Raw genomic sequence first — 18,268 nt, 5'->3', positions numbered from 1 at the left:
ACGTTTCCAAAGTGTCAATTCAAATCATCAAATCATAAACTATGTATGCTGGAACCATGAATCAAATTCATGAAAACATGAACACTATTCATGGATTTAGATACCTGTCATTTATGATTCCAGTTTTGGCGATGAAAAGTGGAAATTTGAGTCATGAAATCATGAAGCAGGATCATAAAATCATGAACTAATTTCATGAAAACATACAAATGTCAATTATGATCCCAGTATATTTGTCATAGGTAAACAAATAACATGAAGATGTATTTTGTGCCAGTAGTTTCGGAATAAACTGTGAGAAGAGTCAACAAGTGCCACATCTTGGGCAGGAACGCGAACATCCGGTGGTTATATTTGCACGCAAAATGTCAGTTCAAACATCAATGAATTGGCACACGTCCCTGGGTTGCAAAATGCTGCTGGATTGTATTGGCGATGGAAGAATCCTAAACGACTCTGCAGGCGTGTAGAGTGGTAAAGATCAGCCGGCTGCCGAAGTTTTGTGTGAACTGCTCTATTGTAAGATGTGGAGAATGCATCACATCCGAACATTGAAAATCGCCGACGAATTTGTCAAGCAAAACCTTCGTCAATCATTGCCCGGTATGGAAAAACCCGTGTGAAAGCTGGCAAGTACATTTTCGCACATCTAATAGTACCGGCAGTTTAATTGGGTTATCAGTAATGTCATCGATAAGATGGCAAAGTTTCGACGAGCATGGTATTCAAATTAACTTCATCCGTAAACAAAACTTATTCATAATTTCACTTAAAAAAAAACACTACCGATCGCAAAATACGTGTTGACTTGAATGAAAAAAGTGACAGTTGGATTTATGTAACGCCCTGAGCACACAAATTCTTGATTAATAGCCATGGTTTCATGACTTGTAGTCATGATATCATGAATCATAAAATTTTATGATTTCATGACTTTTTGTTCATGATTCCGGCAACGGATTTTTTTCCGTGTAGGAATCTTTCCAAAAGTGAATAAAGGAAATTGAGCAGAATATTTTACTTTTCTCCCTGTAAAGTGTAAAAAATGGAAACGGTAGTAAAAATTTGTGGCGTATGCAATGACATAATGACCCATGGCCATTTAATTGATAGACAATATACTGCTGTGAATCACAAGTGAGTCCCATTCAAACGAATACTAAAAAAAGTTCAGGAGATTGACACATGTTTGGATATCAATGAAACTTTTACATTTTGCTTATCATTCTGATACTTTTTGAGAGAAATATTGGGATAATCAAAACACCGTTAATTTTTGTATAACACGTTACAAAACTATGCAGTGGGACTATATTGAGGTCACATTTCATTATAGGACAATTCGACTTGGTATTTATTTTTTACAAATTTTACCGAACAAATTATGCAGTCTCGTTAGTGTAGCTGAAAGGTCATAGGAATATATGTTCAAAACTTGTATAAACTAAAATTGGACAAAAAAAGCAGATGGGACTGCCTTCCGATTCACGGCAGTATAGGACTATAGGACTGTATTTATCGATTTCACACCGATGATCTTGAAAAACTGTTTTGCTGGTTTGCTACTGACAAGAAAAGGAATCGCCTATCTTGATGCGAGAAGAATTTCTTCCCAGAAATGACCAGGAAATTACATTTCTCTGGTCGCAGTACGCAGTTGAGAAGAAATGACATTCCAAATGGGACTCTCTAGAGGAAATTTCTTGACCAATTCAGTAAAGAAATTTCTTTACTTTTCTTGAGTGAAACAGCATATTTAGCTTTACACAACACAGTGTTTTACAGGAAAACATCTCCGTAGTTTAAATTTTGGATAAATCGTCGAATAATCGAAGTCAATTAATCGATTATCTCGATTATTAAGTGAATCAGTTATCGATGAAAAATTAATCGATTAGTGTGTCGATTAATCGATTAATCGAAATAATCGATTAATTTGCGACAACCCTAACCGTACCTACGCGCGTAGTAACATGACCCAAGTGTTGAAACAAAACAATAATTTAGATCAGCACATACGTCGTACTGTTTCCGAATCGAGATAAAATGGATTTAGATGGACTGCAGCTGTTGCTAGGTATGTTTTTTCATGAAATACATTAGTGTTGATCTCAATGAGCCTTTCTTTAAAGACGCAGTCAAACAACTGGATCAAAAACCATTCGAACTACCGACAGCGACTGCGTCGCAGATTCCCAGCGCCTGTTGTTTTGAAGAAGTGAAGTCTACTCCTGCCGGAGGATGCTCTCCATCAAGAAGCGTACAGGATGACCCGGAAAACCAAAATAATTGTTCCCGTCATGATAATCACGAGCGACCGTCAGCAAACGATATGCGGGATGAATCTCAATCTGAAGGTAAACATTTTGTTTCCGTTTTCAATTTATGTATGCATATGAAACCCCCATCGAAAAAATATAGTTTGACTGATGAAAAATTTGTATATTATATATAATATTGTTTTAGATATTCACATCAATGATTCGAGAAATGAAACAGCCGCTATTTCTTTCTCATTATTTGCTTGTTTGCCGCAACGCTTAGCATCGACACCAATGTACGGCCGAAGTGATCCCCAAATGGAATTCAGCAATCCGATGGATCTTTCCATTGCAAGCACAATGACTGCTGATGAAGGTCCGCTCGATCTTTCGATTGGGCCACACGTAACTGACCATTCTGTTGAAGCCATCGATTTAGTGCTTCCTCGAATTCCAGAAAAATCTCTATCGCCAGCCATTCCACTGGATTTGCGATCGGCAAAATCCAGCCTGCCGGATCCGACATCAGATCTGCAATGCAAATATTCCAGACTTCAAGAAAGCCAAGCATCTACGAAACAGGTTGGCATCGCCGATGCAGCAAAGATGAGCAAAATTTCACCACTAAAGCGAAAACCTATCGAAACGGAAGTTGATTCATCTACAAAGAAAAAATCCGAGAAGTCGCAAGGTAATCGCAAAAATGTATATATATAAGAGGGGACGGACCTGGTGTAGTGGTTAGAACACTCGCCTCTCACGCCGAGGACCTGGGATCGAATCCCATCCCCGACATAGTCACTTATGACGTAAAAAGTTATAGTGACGACTTCCTTCGGAAGGGAAGTAAAGCCGTTGGTCCCGAGATGAACTAGCCCAGGGCTAAAAATCTCGTTAATAAAGTCAAATCAATCAATCAATCAATATATATATAAGAGGTGCTTCACAAATTATGTCATGCTCAAGGTAGTAAAGAATCATTTAATATCAGAGCGTCTACTACCTTAAAAAACCTGGAATTATCAGGGAATTTTATTCAGCCTCAAAAACATGGATTTCTCAGTTAATTTAGGCCACACACATGGAAATGATTTTGAACCAGTAATTCATGGTTGAACATTACCCTTTAACATTTAAGGTGAAACATCTCGGAATCCAAAGATGGCCGGGACAATGGCCGCCTTGTGCCCCTACTGACGTTTTCAAAGGCACTAAATTGGAAAAATAGTTAGCAAACTTTTCTGATCGTCTTATTTTAAACTTTCTGCCAGTGCACAAAGCCAAAATAAAAAGTGCACTGTTGTTGGATGCTTTCTTTGCGAGATTTGTGCCTTTCAAGTTTTAGTACCATCTTCAAAGTTGATTCCAAACTGTTTCACCTTAGCATAGAATTTTATGAAAAAAAATGAATTCTCGCTCCAGGTCACTTTTTAGGTTCCATGTTGGTATCATATTATAATACACTGTTCAAAATTTCAGCTCTTCAAAGTTTGTATGGGATTTACTAACGGAAATCTCTCTTTTGCAAAGAAACATCTTCAGTGGTCGATAGGTGAATTTACGATGAAGAATATTGCCGAACAGCGCAAAGCAATCTGCTGCTTGTGAAAAAGAATGCAAATATTAGGATTTTTTTTTTCCAAATTTTGTTATTTCTTTATGTGTTAATAATCGTCACCTAGCTTATACCATGGTACAAGTTGACAAAAAAAATATTCCAAGACTATCTTGGTTGAAGACAATTACGAATACTACTGTAGGAACAAGTATGTCATAAGTATTATCGGTTGGCATGTTTTAGTGAAGAACTAGCCGGTTTTGTAAAATGCACATAAATAAAGACAAAAAAAATCGGTTGGCATAGATTTTTTTTCACAAGTATCAGATTGCTTCGCGGTCTTCGACATGTTCTTCATCGTAATATTACCAATAAAGATCGATGAACCGATTTTTTATAGGGGTCAATGGTGACCGCTGGCGATTTTTTTTGAATTTTTTTTTTCAGTGAATCCCATAAACATTTTGAAGGGCTGGCGCTAAAATATAATTTCACCGATCGAGCTGAACCTTGGCACAGTTAGTTATCATGAGATCCAAAAGGAATCCAAAAAAGAGACTGGAGCGAGAATCTCTATTTTGTCCCACACTATTGAACATGTCCACGGCCAGGGATTTTAACGTTAGTTATTAACCATTTGAAATCATTTTTTAGCACACTATTTTTAATTAAAAAATAACCAGTCAATTAAATTTTCTGCGTAATTGGCTTACTTATTTTTCAATTTAAAATATTTAAGAGCTTCACTATTTTTTTTATGTTCATTAACAGATATATAAATGATTTGTCAGTCAAAAACTCTTTTTCAGAGTCCTTTCAAATCTCTAGTTAAATATGTGTTCAAAAATTTGTTAAATAATTATGATGCTTTAAAAACATTTAAAAGTGTTAATAACCATAAAATAAAAACACTTAAATTCATAGTTAGATTGTTTTGTCCAAATATTTCGAAGCTGATGATAATTTGTTTTATGTATTTTAGAGTAATTTATTAACCTTGAATTTTTTGTGAGATATGGTAAAAACCTGAAAATATCAGGGAAATTCATTTCTACAAACAAGTGGGTACCCGGAATACCCGGATAAAAAATACAATACAAAAACAATATAACGTGTTGTAATAGTACTATTCAAAACTTTGGAAATACAATAATATATTGTAAAATAACAATACAATTACAGTACAATATATTGTTTTAAACAGTTCACTGTGTTTTTACAATATAACGTATGGGTTGTTAAGTATCGTAAGAATACAAATATTGGTATAAAACCATTAAAAACCGATACAGTATTCTGTTACAATACATTAAATTGTTATTGAATTGTATATTCAACTAAGAATAATTTTGCTTCGACATTCAATTACAATACGCTGTATTGTATCCAATACATTATACAGTTAACTCTCCCTTACTCGATATTGAAGGGACCATCGAGTTAGGGAAGTATCGAGTTACAGAACACAAAACCAGTGCAACTGCGATCCAATGGACCATCGAGGTAGCCATGAAAACCAACTTTTACTATGGTTCTCTAACTCGATATCGAGATACGGAATATCGAGTAAGGGAGAGTTAACTGTATTGTATATTAAAGGTTTATTCCATAGTACGTTTTTATTCGGGTATGTCCCATCCAAAAACTTCAATAGTGGAGAGGGAGTTAAAAGTTTTCAATCTTAGTGTGACATAATTTAGTATGACCCCATGGAACAAAATATGGGTGCATAATGGTTTAAATATGATGTACATTTTCTAATTTATGTCTCTTCGAACAGATGGATCTTTGCAGAAACTTTCTACCCATCAACAAATCGATGACTGCCCTCGTGGTTCGGTTAGTCATCTTGCAGTGTCTTCGAATAAGGAATCAGAAGGAAAGCCTTCCATGGCTCTAAACACCGGTTCGGTCAGTCCATCTAAAGATGTCGCCGAATATTTTGAAGACGAACCGCAAGAAGGAGACCCAACGTTATTGAATGAGCTGACCATTTTCGAATATTTTGAAGAATTTCAAAATATAGATACGGAAAATGAATATTCTGATATTGAGAATAATGAAGACTGCGTGGATAGAAATCCAAATCGACAAAATGAATCCGCTGAAACGCTGACTCAATCAGTCAAAGATCTTTCCCCAAATCTCGATGTAACTGGTGCTGAAGCAATGGAACTTGAGGATCAAGAGCAACGACAGAAGAAAATAAACCTCCGGACGAAAAACAAAGAACTCAAAGAAAAAGGGTTAAGTTACACGAGAGCTGACGGTACTGTGGTCCCTGCTCGGCAGATCAAGCCGCCATGCGAATGCCGTCTCAAATGTGCTGAGAAATATAACGATGCGGTTCGCCTGGAACTATTACAAAATTTACTTCGGCTCAAATTATCCGGCCAGAATCAATTTCTCGCTTCTCATATGACGGTTGTGAATACAGCACGACCACAAGTATTGTCTGAAAAGATTTCTCATAACTTTAAATTCTTAGAAATTAATTTTATTTCTAGGTTGTAAATTCTCGAAGGCAGTATTCCCGTCGCTACTGGTTACCGGGCGTAAATGGCTCTGTGAAAGTCTGCAAGTTAATGTTCATCGCGACTTTTGATATAACTGATCGTAAACTACGAACACTGGCGGCTAAAGGTCTTCTTGGTTCTGGCATTGCTGAAGATGACCGTCGAAGCTTAAATACTTGTCGACAGGTAGTCAACCCAGATCACAGGAAATACATCGAGAAACATATTCGCAGCTTTCCTGCATATTCTAGCCACTACACTCGGGAAAAGTCGAGTCGTATGTATCTGTCTAGCGATTTAAGTGTGGCACGTATGTACGAGCTGTATCAAGACTCATTGAGCAAAGAAAACACATGGGTTCCCGTACACTACAATACGTACAGGTTGATTTTCAAATCAATGAACTTGACGTTCCGAAAGCCAAAGCTAGACACATGTGGTGAGTGCGACAGATTTCGCACCAGCATCAAATTGACCAAAAATGATGATGAGAAAGTCGAATTGCAAAAGCAGTATGAACATCATCAGATGGCAGCCAAGGCTGTGTACGACGAGAAGAAGAAGGACAAAGCACTTGCAAAAGAAGACTCGACGGTACGAACCGCAAGTTTTGATCTTCAGAAGCAGCTTCCCACGCCAAATTTAACTTGTGGTCAAGCCTTTTATGCAAGACAACTATATACCTACAACCTAACTGTCTTCAGTACCTACCTGGGGTCAAACTCGGCTTCCTGTTATCTGTGGGATGAGAGTAAGGCGCGAAGAGGACCCCAGGAAGTGGGTTCATGTTTACTGCTAGATCTGCAGAGTATGCCATCGACCGTAGAGCACATAATCTACTATAGTGATCGTTGCTTCGGGCAAAACCTAAACAAAACGATTGTAGCGATATTCTCCTATTATGTTGAACTGCAAGCCGCAGTGGGACGAAAGCTGACCATTCACCACAAATTGATGAAAACAGGCCACTCGCACATGGAGGTCGACACTGTGCACGCGGCCATAGAGAAAGCAAAACGAAGATCGACCATAAATATAGAAATTCCCCATGATTGGGCCGTTTTCATAGCGTCAATCCGGCGCTCTATACCGTTTGCGGTATTTGAGCTTGAGCAACGGAATTTCTTTGCGTTAAAGTTTTTGCAAGATCGTTACCCTGTCCCGAAGTACTCCAAGGAAGGGAACACTGTGAGATTTAGGGACATCATGGTGTTTGAGTACTCCTCGGATGCTCCAGGCGAGGTGTCATTCAAATATGATCCATTACAAGAAAACTACGAGGTGATGCAAGCGTTCCAAGATGGTGCTACAGATATTGAATCTGTTGAGTTGGAACAATTGTACACTGAACCGCTTTCTTTGCCAGATGCAAAGCTCAAAGATCTCCAAGGACTGCTTCCATATATCCAGCAGAAGGAGTATTACCAAACGTTCCTTAAATGCTTGGTTCCAGTTAAACGAGGACGTAAGGCAAAGTCAACTAAAGAAGACGATTTCGAAAACGATCTGGATCTTGAAGATGATGAATAATCCGAGAAATTGTAACCGAGGTTGTAGCAGCGCTTTGTACACCTTTTCGTTAAGATGAAATCAAAGCTTTAACGATTACTGGAATTAATCAGGATCATAGTAATTAATGATATCAAAAATGTTAATCAGTAATCACAATTTTTCAAGATTTGATAATTAATCATTGCAATACTAAGTTTTAATCAAAAATCATTATCATAATTATAAAGCTTGCTCAATTTAATCAGAAATCATAATCAAACATCAAATCATCAATCATTACTTATATGCATAAATAAAGGTGCTGTTATATAAAAGTATCCAATTTGTTTCATTTTAAACATAATTTTCAGCAAAAAATAACTGTTTATAGAAATATTACGTTCAAAAGCCCTTGAAGTTAGTCGTTAAATTTATTTTCCTGCATCAATTTCACCCGACATTACGGTATGTTCGTTTACCCATGATCTTCTGTTCATTTATGAAAATAATGCTTGTTGGTTAAAATGGACATAAAGTCTCCCTAAATATTGATAAAGTAATTAATCATTATGGTAAGGCTTGTCACACTTGCCACCCTCCTCCCTTCTTGGACTGTGTTATAATATGTGCATGACCATGAAGTTGGTGGCAAGATCCTTTTAATTTTTGGAACCACTGTCGTAGATTCAAAAAAATCATTATCACGGGGAATACTGGGTCAATCTACCCCTCTCTCCCCTTGAAGATTCTGTAGCCACCTAAACATCGAATCTCAAACACGAAATTACATGTTACTAACTTACATAACTGCCAATACAGCGGCCACATCCTCGAGGATCTGAATATGCAACGCTTTTAAATGTTACTTTGCCACCTTATCAAATAAAAAAATAGTAAAATCTGTGGGATGCCGATTGTTGTATGCAATTTAATAGCGTAATGAATCTGCGCAGTCTGAAAAAAACCTTACTTAACTTCCTTTTCTCTAGTTTTCATAAGATTTTATAAACCGACGTATATGCACATTCAAATCAAAAACCGGTGGAACTGATTTGACTCAAGTGCAAAACGAACTGTCAAGCCGACGTATCAAGCAAGGTGTATGAACAATCAAGGTATAGTATCGACGAATTATTATGGTGTATGTGAGAGTAACAAAACAAAAGGGTGTATTTTAAAATTAATCATATTTTAAATCCAATCTAAAACAAATCGACATTGTTTCACATTGCTTAAGAAGAGTGTTCTTTTACGCATCTAACAATAAATACAGCAAATGGAAAAATGCAATACATTTTAAATAGGATTTAAAATGATTTGCAATATATTGCATCGCAGTTTTCTCGATCCTTCTCAATTGTTAGATACGTCGTTTTGAAAAATTACGCTTGAAATGTTTTGTCCAATACTGTATATATGCGAATAATAGTCGTGTTATTTACGCGACAATGGTAACGAATGATGTAAAATATGTGAAAATATCTGTGCCCCATCATCGTTAGCGGAGCAGTTATTCTAGAGATTTGTATGTTTTTTTTTCAAATCATGCTTCTTTAATTATTTATAAATCTCTCTTATGAAACTTATGATTACATTTTCGGAATGGTTAAATCTTCAATGAAACCAGGTTCATAAGTCATGATCTATGGAAATCCTAAGTATTTTTGCATCAGTGTAGTGGAAGTTGACCTGGCGACCTTAAACGTACAAAGCAACTGGAAAACTATCCCCAAAGACCGACAAAGGTGGAGCTCTACGATACGCCATGAGTACCGTAAAATTGAGTGTTAAAGATACATAGAAGATGCATGAGATATTATTGCATGCAGGGCTCATTCATACCTCATTCAGGTTGTAAGTATTGGAAATTATCTAGTATGGAATACCTTAGTTTGGTATTCAGTAGCACTTTTCTTTTTTTCGGGAATCAATACTGTAAAACGGGGTAACATTGACCCTCCTCGTAAAAAGTGCAAATTAACATATTTCTATGAAATATATTGAATACTAGTGGTCCCGGCAAACTTCTTTTTGCCATCAAGTAGGCTGTTGAAAAACGCTTTGATCGTCCCATATAAAATGACAGTTTCGTTCGTGCTCGTTTTTTCAACTTTCCCGGTGAATATCCTGGGATTTTTATATACACAAACACGTCGGAACCCTTGACGAACAAAACCGAGAAAGAATCATTCAAACCCGTTGAACCGTTCGTAAGCCATTTCGTGACATACAAACACCATTCCATTTGTATTTATATAGATAGATATGAAATATGCTTCTCTTTGTTATATTCATGAGCTTATGAGGATTGAGGATTTTTCGAGAATTGAGTTTAGTTTATGCGTAAATTTATTAAATTTTAGAAGCAATCATTTCCATGATTATGGGTGACACTATCGAAAATTTATACTTCACCTGAGTGCTGCAAACGATATAAGCAACGTTACTGATGTGCTTACTAAAAATAGTATCGCTGAAAATGATTCCGTTTGAAATAAAAATATATAAGTATGTTCAGTTTAGAATAATGAACAAATTCCTACAAAGAATTCCAAATTTCCTTAGGAAATTAACAACATTTAGGCGTATTCGGCGGTTAATGGTGTTTTTAATTTTAAAATAACTCAAAAAGTAAAAGAATTGTAAGAGTTTGACCTTCATATTCGGCTTCATTTTTTTAAACATGCTCAAATCTTTCAGAAAATAAAATATAGTATACAGTCATAAGCGATGGGTGCCAGTATATATTTTAAAAATATGAAACTTGCAACATTTGCATTTTTGAATGATTAAGATATATTATAAAAAAATGATCAATTACGGGATAACGGAACCCCTAATTGCGTTTACGGAGGAACTCATCTAGAGAAATAGTGATCAAACAAAGCAGAGTTTAGACCTGAGCTTTCTGGTAGTACATAACAATAAAATAAAAAGGGGGTACAATGTCGTTTCGGTGCAATATAAGAGTTGGATTCCAAGATGTTTCAGCTTGAATAGTCTTGTTGTTTTGTCCGTAACTGCGTTTATACTTTTTATGTGGGTCTCGTCGCCGTGCGGTTAGTGTCGTCAGGCATTTAAGCTCTTCGTGTCATGGGGTGTGGGTTCGATTCCCGCTTCAGCCATTGAAACTTTTCGACATGAATATTTCTCGGCTGTTCCACTGGAGCATGCTTGTCCGTTGTCTAGTGTTAAGTTACAGTCTGTACAGCTAAATGGGTGAAGACGGTGTCCGTGTCTTTAAAAGAAAAAAAAAAGAAAAGAAAAAAGAAAGTAAGATCAAAAACTCGTTCAAGTGTCTTATAACTAATATTAATCATTCCATATTGATCTAACTAGCAATTTCTTCACAGAAGTTTATTAAATATTTTGATTAGATTCCGTATCGAACATGTGTTTCAGGCTTTTATAGACTCAGTGTATATGTTGACCGGCTTAACCCGACTCAACGTCTACAATGCTTGGCAATGAGCTATTACTCTACTCAAGCGCAGTTTTCATAAGGAATATGACTTTGGCCATGAGCTAAACTCGACTCAATGCATATTGGTCGTGGTCTTGATCCGATTCAACTGTTAAACACTTGGCAATGAGCTAAAACTCTGCGCAAGCTTCAACATTATTCTAAATATAAATATTCTGGCAACCATGTTGCACACAACACCTTACCACTGTTGTCTCTTGGCACTTCATTTTCTCATATCAAGCTCCCGTGTTTTGATCGTATTTTCACTTTCTAGACCTTATTTTTTTCTCAATTTCATCACGATTCCATTGCAATATCATGGCAGGATCGCCAATGTGATATTCTCTGGTTCAATACTATATATTTGGGGATAATCACTGCATAATACACTAATGATCCTTGACAACAAGCGCGTACCTCCACCATCGTTCCGATCCTCGTCTCAACTGACTCAACTGTCTAGCTCACTCTCACACACTCACATCAGGATGCCACAATCAGAAATGTATTTTGCCTACCCAGAAGAATAGGGATTTGACAAAGGTAAAACTGAAATGTGTTATTTTAATTTCTATTTGAAGTGCCAGAAAAGTTATACCTTCGTCATGTTGTATTATGTTCGATTTGTCCGGCTTGTACCATTTTTTCAAATATTCTCTAGCAAAGCCATATAAAATTTCAAAAATGTAGGAGAAACATCTTAGATACGATGTAGTCAAACTCCCCACTGCGTAGGACTTTGATAAAAAAAAACTTTTTTTTACTTGTTTTTAATTATGAATCGTGGTTTACGGCTAACCAGCCGAGTGGAAGTTTAACAACTACCCAAAAACTAAACATTACATATAATTTGCAATTGGATTAGATTTTTCGCAAATCTTCACATCAATTTGTCCATCTAATCCAATTGCAAATTATATGTAATGTTTAGCTTTTCGGTAGTTTTTTTAGTTATTTTTCAACAGAACAAAACTGTAAGGTCTGTGCTGGCCGGATGAGAATTGATTTCCTACAATCAAAATTTTTAATGTGAAAGATTTTTCGATCAAACAAAATTATTACAGGTGATAATTAAAAAACCATATAGATAAAAAAAATATATGTTCGAAAAAGTACTATGATTTTCATTATCCAAGTCGTCTGGGACACCCTATCATAGTAGTTTACGAACAAGTAGCAGAATTTTTAGAGCCGTACAAGCCACAAGTCGGTTTGCTTCATAACATAAATATGACGAGTGCTTTGAAAATCAAGTTCTGTAACACACAGTAGTTGCACACAATATTTTTTTGCTATCACAAATTATTTTGCTGAAACTTGAGGGTTGCACAAATCATATCGAGATGTGTTCATCATTATTTTGCAATTTTCTTTTGCAAATTCTTGTGCAATAATTCATAACGCAACTGAAAAGAGGTGTGTAATTACTTTTTTTTGCAATTTCTCATCGTAATAGCACAGACAAACAGACGTAACAGTTAGAACAAATTTCTTCAAATTCCATCGCCCAGTTTACACCATCATCATCTGGTGAGCATGTTACACGAAAAGGTGTTTCGTGCAACAAGACCGGCAGATGGCGGTAGTGTGAAACGTCAAACGCGAAGAAAAACGATGCGCGCGCCTCTGGGTGTGAGATTTGTAATATAGCGAATTTGAAATGATTGTTAAATGAGTGATCGATGGAAATTTCGTCAGTGTTACGTCTGTTTGTCTGTGGTAATAGGCTATTTTTCATCGCGGTAGTCTGTCATGAAACGGTCTACTTTCCTGCACTGAATTATACAGTGTCGTAATAGTCATTGCACAACGGAAATCCGTTGCCATTTCGCAATGCCTTTCCATTACGAATCATTACGAATCGAATTCAGTGCAGGAAAGTAGGCCGTCTCATGACATAGTGTAATTGATCCATTAGTTGTGGGTGTTCCTATAGTTGCGGTAGTGCTATTTTCACTGATTTTATTACATTAGCCACAGAACCAACACTGCCAATCGACGTATAGGCTTGTTGATACACAGTATAATTGAAGAGAGCGTTCAAATCGCTTTAAAACTGATGAAATATCACTAAAGTTGCTAAAACTTTTTTTACTTGTACCACTAGTTGCAGTAAAGTGTTCCTATGATGGAGGATCTCATAAGAAAACCACATATACCAACAAATCAAAAATATACCACAACTAAAGGAACAGGCCTACTTTGCTGCACTGAATAACGCAACGCTTTTTTTTATGACGCAACTGTTTTCAGTAGCGCAATGGATCATTACAAAACAAAGTTTAAAAATTGCAAAATAATGTTGTATGCATCTCGATATGACTTCTGATACTCGTATGTGGTCTTCTGCGAAATTGCAAAAAAAAAAATGGTGTGCGCAACGCATTGCAGAACTCGATTTTCACAGTACCGTAATTGATCAGTGGGGAGAAGTTGATCATTCCCGTAGCCACATGTATAAACTGCCAACAGAGTTATGATCCGTTTTAAAATTATCACAATTTCTGTGATATCGCATTACCTGATAGCTGCTATTGATGTTTCAAAATTCGATTCGCCATTCAATAATATTTATACCATGGAAAAACAAATTTTTTTAGGAAATGTTTGATCAACTGTTGATGGGTTCTACTCCAAACATTCGACTATTGCCAAGGCTATACAACGAAACCATTTAAATAATCTGTTTCATAAATTCCAGTTGGGGCCCAGATAGTCGTAGCGGTAAACGCGCAGCTATTCAGCATGACCATGCTGAGGGTCGTGGGTTGGAATCCCGCTGGTCGAGGATCTTTTCGTAAAGGAAATTTTCTCGATTCCCAGGGCATAGAGTATCTTCGTACCTGCCACACGATATACACATGCAAAAATGGTCAATCGGCAAAGAAAGCTCTCAGTTAATAACTGTGGAAGTGCTCATAAGAACACTAATCTGAGAAGCAGGCTTTGTCCCAGTTGGGACGTAACGCCAGAAAGAAAAAGAAGAAGAAATTCCAGTTATGTTCTGTGAACCCAGCTTTGTATTTGCATTGAAAATAAAAATTCATTTTCAGAAAAAAAAAACGTCCTTTTTGTGAACTAGTTGCTAATTCCAAAGAAAATTGCATACCTTTAGGCGTTTAATGTGATGTATTCTGTAATTTACAACATTCAAATATAAAATTGACAGGTTTATCAACAAGTTGTAAGATTTTTGAGACTTGATTCGAAATCAGTGACCCCAAATTTAGTAAACAGCATATCTCTTTACTTTAGGAAACCTATCACAGTAATTGATCAACTTCACCCCGGAATAAAAAAATCCATTTTTGAGTTTCTAAAAAAAATTTTGTTGTTATGATAACATTTCGTAAAAAATCGTTTGTATAATTTGATAAACATCCAACCAGTACAGGTTTTTAAAATATTTGGATAGTAATACATGCATTCTACTCGGGATTATGCAACAAAATCTCTCTAAAGTGATCAACTTCACCCCATTTTACGGTACTCGTCATTATTATCCATTGCCGGGTTGTGTAACCTTTCACAGAAGGTTTCAATAATTGTACCCTTCGATCAACCAATTGAATTCACTCCTCTTGTAAATAGTTTTTTTTTGTATATAGTTTTTGTGCATACTTTATTTAATTTGTTAGTTGTTAAAATCTCTTTTGTTAAATTATATTGAATTTGTGGTCTAGAAATAATAAAATAAAATGAATTAGAATATGAAATAAATAAATCTAGTGTAAAAATCCCTATCCTTTCCTACCCATTTTCCTTGGTGGCAGATGCCCTTCACAACCCTATTAGAATTTGAATTTACAAACCATGTCCAATATCCCCCTGACACCAAAGACCGTGTGCACCAACCATATTGAACGTTGGATACACGTCACCCCAATATGGATTCCAGGATCAGTGATTCAGCTGATATAAAAACCCCATGCATCGATGGATCGATCTCTTATTCGGTAACAAAATTTCAAAGATCAAGTAGTCCGTGATTTTATTCCGGTTTTAATTTCATCTCACAGTGTAACAGACAGTTTAGTAAAGCTAGTGAGTGCTATACGAACCAACCCAGCATTGAAGCCCTATGAGCCCGTCAGTGAAGTGCCGAGTTAGCTCAACGTTTGTGCCACGTGTAACCCAGTCGACAAAGTTAGTGGGTGCGATTACCGAAGGCATCGAGCGAGCGTCCCGACGACAACCCGTTGAGTGCGTCGTAGTCGACAGGCGGCAGAAATTGCGCCAACCGGAGCCCGCATCCAACATTGAGGCTCGGCGTCGTATCTTCAACGAGCGTCGAAGATCGCCGTTACCCGAACAAAAAGGTGTGTTAATTCCAATTTCCTAATTACATCCGTCCTATTTGAATTAAAAGACTGAATTAAAAGACATTGTTGAATTAGAATATATAATATTATTTTATGACCACATTCTCCCTTTTCCGCCATCTTCAACTCGTTGTTCGACTGGTGCAAAAAGCTTGGGAAGTGAGTCCGCCCTAAAGTTTCAATTTCTCCCGGATAGACCCTGAGGAGCAAGTGGCAAAGTAATAGAATAACCAATTTAAAATCTCTAGAATAAACTAATTAATTTCCCCAAAAATTATCAATAACTTTCAAAAAAACTATCAATTGGCGCCCAACGATAAAAGTAAAAAAAAAAAAAATGTTTCTAATTTAAAAATTAAATTAGAACCATTTTTAGATGTGCTCCGGGAGGAATTGAAATTTGTAAAAATTCAATTAAATTAATTCTTTTCAATCACATTTCTGAATTTCCGCTTTCCATTATCCTGTATATATTTCCTTTTCTTTAGGTTCTAAGTTATTTAAATTAAGAAGTGATAGTGAAGTGCTATATTATGGTGAATTTGATGGTAATTAATAGTGCAAAGTAATTTCTTTTCGGGTGATGATAAGCAGTTCTTACGCTTTTGTCAACCGCGTGTTAAGGTAAATTAGGATCTTTTGTTAATTAAAACAATACATCAAACTTAGGCTCTTTATCAAATTTCTTCGTCGTTTTCTCAACGCTTTGTTTCAACTAGAATAATAAATTTTGTGACCGCGTGGATTCCTTTGACGATGGCGCAATCGAAAATCAACTTCGATCAAGCCGTCGGAATGATGCTAGGGTGGTACCACCACATGCGCGTGGATCACTTATCGGAAGATGAGTTTCTTTTTGAATTGGAAATGCGATCAATTGTCATTCGTGACGATCCAACGTTTTCTCGAAGGCGAAGAAGCTTGAGAGAACATTTGAAAGTAGAAAGAGATGAAAAGAATGTTTTGGATGTTCCATTAGATGCCGAAAAAGTTGAGGAGATTGAGTTATGCGACCGGAAATATGAGCAGATTTGTGAAATTTTAAGGCGAGGTGAAATTAGTTCGAAGGACAAATGTAAGGCTAGGTTATTGCATCTTAGTCACAGATTATTCCAAATGGAGAAAAATTGTGACAAAACTGTCGAGCTGGCTGAAAAATTGCGTACTCTAATGGTGAAATGTGTCGTTTTATTGCAAGATTGGTTTTACACCCAGTCTAGTGCACCTGCTGAGGGAGACGAGGAAATAGCTTTCCCCTCATTGGGAGATCTTTTTGCGATCAAACCCGCACAGCTTCAAATCGATGGCTTGCAAAACGAACGAGGTGATAATTTTAACAATGCCAAAAATGACAATGCAAACGATCGAGAAATGATGCTCGCTTTGCATGCACGTATACGACGGCTTGAAGATGAGTTGGCTTTGCGAGATAGTCAAAAAGAAATGTTTGCGCAAGCTGCTCCCGTAGGCGACGGTGTACAAAGCAATCGAGAAGCATTTGTACCTCAGGTGGGGGGAAATGAAATTGTTAACGAGCAAACCACAAGCTCAAAATCACACGGTGCGCTTAACAGTGGTGTCCCAAATTTAGCAAACCCTTTCCCCGCATACACATCGCAACTCGGTTCATTTAATCATCTTCATCCTCAAGTAAACGGTGTGTTTAATGCTTTCCAAAATTCTACTCAACCTACGCCAAGCTGGCAACACCCAATGCTACAAAACTTTCCACCTTTGGGTATTAATTACTCATTACCGAATGCCGCTTTTTCGTCTGTTAATCCTGGCAATTTGAACCCTGGACCTGCTCCCAACCCTCTTCGAACTCCCTTCAATTCGGGCCAATTTTCACATCGCACTTTGCCAGTGTCCCGATGGACTTTGACAAAATATGATGGAGAAGATCAGGGCCTAAAATTGAACGAATTCTTAGAGGTTGTGCAAGCATTGTCCTTAGCAGAACACGTGTCTGAAGCTGAACTTTTTGAATCAGCCGTTCATCTTTTCACTGGCCATGCACTAAAATGGTACATGACTATGCGTACAACGGGGCGACTACTAAATTGGCAACATTTAGTAATGGAACTCCGACGCACGTTTATGCATCCTGATTTGGATCCATTAATTAAAATGAAAATTTATCAGCGACGACAACAGCGAAACGAATCGTTTAACGAATTTTATTACGAAATGGAGCGTTTATTTCGCACCATGAGTAATCAAATTCCCGATTATGAAAAGATGCAAATATTGATGCAAAATATGCGCATCGACTATAAAAAGCAGCTTACTTTTCTGCCTATCACCGATTTAGCTACACTCGTGGCTGCGGGACAAAAGGTAGACGCATTAAATTTCTCCGCATACAATAAAGTTTTCGGATCGGAGAAACAAGCAAACGCCGTCACTGTTAGCGAACCAAATTCCAAAGCCAAGAAAACAGAACGGCAAAATAATCAATCCCAACTATCCCAACCGAACAATAGGGGACGAAACAAAACCCAAACGCAATGCTCTGCACCATCTGCGCCTAACGCAACGCGCGCGCAACACCAAGCAGCAGCTTCATTCAACAACCAAACGAATCGCATACCTACTCTAACAGCTCTGATTGATTCCTATCGCCCGCCACCACCTAACCATTGCTTCAATTG

General features: G+C 37.0%; 1 protein-coding gene across 1 annotated transcript; it reads left to right on the top strand.

Moving 5' to 3' along the window:
- The first annotated feature begins 1,968 nt into the window (after positions 1–1,968).
- On the top strand, positions 1,969–2,978 carry LOC110674261. The gene is made up of 3 exons (XM_021838529.1): positions 1,969–2,077; positions 2,133–2,357; positions 2,467–2,978. Exons 1-3 carry the CDS (start codon positions 2,047–2,049, stop codon positions 2,976–2,978), a joined length of 768 nt encoding a protein of 255 aa, XP_021694221.1. The 5' UTR covers positions 1,969–2,046.
- Positions 2,979–18,268: the final 15,290 nt, after the last annotated feature.

Source organism: Aedes aegypti, chromosome 1, assembly GCF_002204515.2.
Source record: "Aedes aegypti strain LVP_AGWG chromosome 1, AaegL5.0 Primary Assembly, whole genome shotgun sequence".
Taxonomy (NCBI): Eukaryota; Metazoa; Arthropoda; class Insecta; order Diptera; family Culicidae; genus Aedes; species Aedes aegypti.
Note: the sequence above shows the minus strand (reverse complement) of the source record. Positions and strands in the feature narration are given on the sequence as shown.

Coding starts and splice junctions, on each gene's coding strand:
- LOC110674261 (XM_021838529.1), top strand. CDS start 2,047: ATGGATTTAGATGGACTGCAGCTGTTGCTAG. Junction 2,078..2,132: donor TGGACTGCAGCTGTTGCTAG/GTATGTTTTTTC, acceptor CTTTCTTTAAAG/ACGCAGTCAAACAACTGGAT. Junction 2,358..2,466: donor GGATGAATCTCAATCTGAAG/GTAAACATTTTG, acceptor ATATTGTTTTAG/ATATTCACATCAATGATTCG.